Source organism: Vigna unguiculata, chromosome 6 (genome assembly GCF_037176805.1).
Source record: "Vigna unguiculata cultivar grain cowpea cultivar isolate G323 ecotype 2 chromosome 6, ASM3717680v1, whole genome shotgun sequence".
Lineage (NCBI taxonomy): Eukaryota > Viridiplantae > Streptophyta > Magnoliopsida > Fabales > Fabaceae > Vigna > Vigna unguiculata.
This window is the reverse complement of record NC_140797.1, coordinates 5,279,715-5,284,307: the sequence shown is the minus strand read 5'-3', so window position 1 is coordinate 5,284,307 and position 4,593 is coordinate 5,279,715. Positions and strand designations below refer to the sequence as shown.

Below are 4,593 nucleotides of genomic sequence, written 5' to 3'. Positions count from 1 at the left end.
TTTTGTCCAATCAAGATAATCCTTCATTTCATAAACAGGACCAGCAAAGTGACTGCCACCGCAAAAACAGTAACCAACATACTGAAGCAGCGAAGGACAACTTCACCTATCGGAACTTCTTCTAAGTCTCGCGCAAGCCTTCCTCTTTCAGAAATCATCGATCCTTAAATGGTGTTGTTGCAAAAAAAAGGAAGGGGACATAACTTTCATCTTATCTTGTCATGTACATTGACACGTACTTTCAGTGATGCGGAAAGAAACAATAATTATGTTAGAAAGAGTAATACAGAAATTAAAAAATGTGTAGAATTTATATATTCATCAATTTCAAATAAATATTTTCTAGTCTTTTAAGAAATTATAGAAATTAGGGTTTCAAAACGTATGATTGTTTTCTTATATAATTTTAGTTCCTATATTTTGCTGAATTTGTAATTTTGGCCCACAATTTTTTTGCAATTTTCCCTCAGCAATTTGACCGTTTCAGTCTTGAAAGAATGAATATAAAGGTTGTTATTTTTAATAAGATTATTTAAATATATTATAATTATGGTATTATAATAATTATGATAATAATATATTGTAAATAAGGTTGGTTTTTGTAAAATGAAATTTAATAAATGGATATTTATTCAGTTAAAATAATTTTTTTAATAAAATATCTGGTGTAATAAGTTAAATAAGGATATGATTGGAGGTCGAATTATCTGAAAAGAAGTTGAATATAAAGTTAAAAATTAGGAAATTTAAGGGGATTGATTTGAATGAAGAATAAGTGATTGATTTGAAATGCTTAGCAATGAGAATGAAGAATAAGATAATTTAAGGGGATTGATTTGAAAAATAATGAGTTATTGGGAAAATATTATTATTTAATAATATGATTAGTTGTAATTTTTGTAATGATTTCGAAAGTGGTATTGTTGTGTCTCGTAATTTCACCGATGCTAAAATGCACTTAACATCATTGGAGAAATCCTTCAAATGTGTAGTTTTAGTCATTGAATTCAATGAAAACACCAATTGTTGAGTTAAAAAATTACAAATCCAACAATGAAGCAATATATTCATTACACAATACCTTTTCACATCACTTTAGAGTGACAAGATATTTTATCTAACACATAATATAAAATATGTTTGAAACTACTGTAAACTGTATGTTAAATTGGTTTGTTACCTAGAACGAAAATTTAAGTTTTTCTTAATAGTTTAAAGTATAACAATCTCATAAGGGATTTAAAAAGATATTTTTGTTCATCAAATAGGCTTATGGAAACAAATGAAAAAAAAAAAAGTGTTCGAAGATTTAAAAAGATGCCAAAAGAAGATTGTTCCACTCGCATTAACATTATTTTCAAGAAATAGTTGGACTTAAACCATGAAGACAAAAATGAAATTGATGAGAGTAGATCTTGAAATTACATCCAAATGTTAGAGTTAAAAAGACCCAAATCCAACATGAAAACTGTGTATGTATTATATCAAGTATGAATAGACTAGAATAATCAAGGAAAAAACCAAAAATTACCCATTCACAGCAAAATTTTAATCAGATTCTTCTCCTCAACAAGAAAGATTTATAAAGATTCAATCTTGAAATTAGTAGATGCAATCAGATAATGATCAAATGAGCCATGGTTAGTGCATATACAAAGGCTACTACCATGTGCACTCTTCTGCAATCCCCATAACAATATATACTACAGACGTCTAACACGACCATTGCATTTACAATAAATGCTTCAAAAGAGAGGAAAATGTGGACCACATCCAAAATATACATGTTTCAAAAAAAAGGACACAAAGTTGGCCAATTACATTATACACGGTCAAGTCCTCCAAAATAAAAATTACAAGAACCTGTCAAACTTACGTCATCTTAAGGGACCCTCCGAATATTGAATTTCCCAATATCTCAGTGGCAGAAGGACGCTTAAGAGGATCAGGGTCCATCATGACCTGCAAGTGAATTATCAAAAAATGTCACAATGGCAATATGACTCAACAATCTATACAGAAGCAACATTTTCATACTCAAGCCAAAACGTGTTCCACCATATTTGAAGTAAAAGTAGAATGAAAAGAAGGACCTTGAGCAAGTTTTGAAATTGGACTGTAACTCCAGGCAAGTGTGGCACCTTTCCCTCTTTAAGTTTAGAGAACTCAGTTTCTGCTCTTGGCAAACGTGACCTTCGAATTATGTCAAACATGGAAGCTCCTAGGGAGAAGATATCTGCCTTATCTAGGTGATCATAATTCTCATTGAGAATCTCCAGCGGCATGTACTGTGCATCACCCGCTTCAACAAGCACGTTATCGTCTAATAGAGTTGCATATCCAAAACCACCAAGCTTATAAACACCACTTTTAACATAAATGTTTTCTGGCTTGACATCAAGATGAGCTATTCCCTTCCCATGTATAAATTGCAATGCACTAGAAATCTGACCCAAAATTATAACCCCAAATCAAAATATGATCCGTAAACATAAACGACATATCCAGTAAAATAAATTTAAGTAGTAATTTAAAAAGGATAATAAAACCAGGAGCTACAATTACATGACGTTTGCTATGCCTAAACAGGCATTACATGATATTACTCTAAACTTGGACCAGAAGAAAACTTATATCTCATATATAAGATGAGAGTCACCTGATATAAAACTTCTATTTCATATCGTTGAGAGAGTGATGCTGGGAAACTTTTCATGGATAAGCTATGATCACATAGTTCCATCTGAATATAGTGAATTTTATTCTCGATCCACGAAGAATAATATCCTCTAATATTCTCTTGAAAACCTAAAGAAACAAGGAGGTAAATATGGCAAAAGAAACAATATGAAAGTCATTATAAATAAAATAAAACAAGAGTTGAAGGCCTAGAATAGAAACCTATTGCAGCCAAAGATTGCACTTCATCATAAGCTTTCCTACAAGGATAACAGAATAGTGTAAATAGCTAAGACAAATACAACAAGAAATAACATCTATAGGTATGATCACGATGCTACCATTCGGAATTTTTGCACAACTGGTCGCTGGTTTGTTTTACAGCATACAGGCAGCCATCTACTCGTCTCAATACTTTAAAAACATTGCCAAAATTTCCGCTACCGATTTTCTGGTAAGGAAAAGAAAAGTTACGCGTGCTATGAAAACAAAAATCATGACTTTTTTTCTTTTTCGATCATAATACCTCAATCTCATTAAAGTCATTGTGGTAGCGTGAAAGACCACGACGACCACCAACGAGGGAAGGGCAGAGGCCTGCATTGTGTGCAAATTCATATTCATAATTCATAATTATATACAGTAATAAAAACTCAAATATTTGCCTCTTAATCCTAAATGTGAATAAATCACCTAAAACAAAAACAACAAAAAAATCGAAATCATTCGAACATATATCCGTACCAGGGGAAGTTGATCTTTGGTATATAAAAGGCTCCCTTTTCCCTGCCGAAATATTTTTCAAATAAGGGTTTGTAACACAAGCAGGAGGCGTAACCCTACGCATTAGTGCCATTGCAGATAGCGACCTATATCTACCAGTCCTTTGCTTATGAGAGTATTTTTTTCGAACAAAGTCACTACCAAAATCCACAAGTGGCTCACGGTCACTGTCAACTTCCACAACTGGTTCAACATCATCGGAGCTGAGAGCATCACCATCATCTATGAAGGACAGAAGGTAAATGTATTAAGTTTGTATATATTTATATTACATTCAAAATAACACCGTTATAGGTTATTTTCTGAAATAACAACCCTAATAATGGTTAAAAATCAAATCTTTTTCAAGACATTGTAAGTATGATTATTTTAAAAAGGAAAAAGTAGCAAGCAACACTTATTCCTACCCATCCGGGATATCTTAATTTTCATATTACACGGTTTTTTCGGTGCTCCGGGACAAACAAGATCTTCCTCCACCTGAGAAAAAAAATATAAAATGAAAATGAAAATAAAAAAAATAAAAAAATGTATAGAATGAAATGTATATTACCTTGTCCATGTCACTGTTGAAGCCTTTCAAAGGAAACTGATTTTCAGGAGTTAAGTAATCCGGTGTGCTGGGAAAGACAAACAACGGTGAGAGTCAGAGAGAAGGTTGAAGGGAGTGAGACAGTTCTTACCTTAAGAGTTCTTGACTGAGAATGATGTCGTCATCGTCTCCGGCTGAGGGCACCAGCTCCCGCTTTTCGTTCTGCCTTTTCGTATTCATCTCAATCGTGGGAGATGAAGTGTTTCAGAGTAATAAACAACTTACTTTATAGGTGATATGACCCTGACAAAAGCACAGCTAATGATGGCAAATTATAATATTTCTAATCTTTATTTACTTAAATCAAAACATTCCATATATATTTATTTGTATGTCTTACTTGATTATTCGTTTAAATATTCATTCACCCTATTTTTAGTGGTTTAATTTCTTTTTTAATTAGTAATATTTTATTAATTTAATTTTTTATGTTAACTGTGATTAAATAATTGACATGAGTTAATGTCAAGTTATGATTTTGTTATTTGATTTTATTTGATTTGATTTTTATATTTATTATTTTTGTTTAATTTAATCTT

General features: G+C 31.8%; 1 protein-coding gene across 1 annotated transcript; it reads right to left on the bottom strand.

The window, feature by feature from the left end:
* Positions 1-1,579: 1,579 nt before the first annotated feature.
* Positions 1,580-4,253, bottom strand: LOC114189113 (wee1-like protein kinase). Its single transcript, XM_028077820.2, has 10 exons — positions 4,146-4,253; positions 4,016-4,082; positions 3,870-3,942; positions 3,424-3,684; positions 3,206-3,276; positions 3,021-3,130; positions 2,902-2,939; positions 2,660-2,808; positions 2,094-2,447; positions 1,580-1,962 (listed from the first exon to the last, which is right to left on the bottom strand). Exons 1-10 carry the CDS (start codon positions 4,232-4,234, stop codon positions 1,873-1,875), a joined length of 1,302 nt encoding a protein of 433 aa, XP_027933621.1. The 5' UTR covers positions 4,235-4,253; the 3' UTR covers positions 1,580-1,872.
* Between the last annotated feature and the right edge of the window lie 340 nt (positions 4,254-4,593).

What these genes read in the sequence shown, in the direction of transcription:
- LOC114189113 (XM_028077820.2), bottom strand. Translation starts at nt 4,234, where the DNA reads ATGAATACGAAAAGGCAGAACGAAAAGCGGGAGCTGGTGCCCTCAGCC. An exon ending in ATGACTTTAATGAGATTGAG is followed by an intron (nt 3,131 to 3,205) that starts GTATTATGATCG and finishes TTTCCTTACCAG; the next exon opens with AAAATCGGTAGCGGAAATTT. An exon ending in AATTTCAAAACTTGCTCAAG is followed by an intron (nt 1,963 to 2,093) that starts GTCCTTCTTTTC and finishes ATTCACTTGCAG; the next exon opens with GTCATGATGGACCCTGATCC.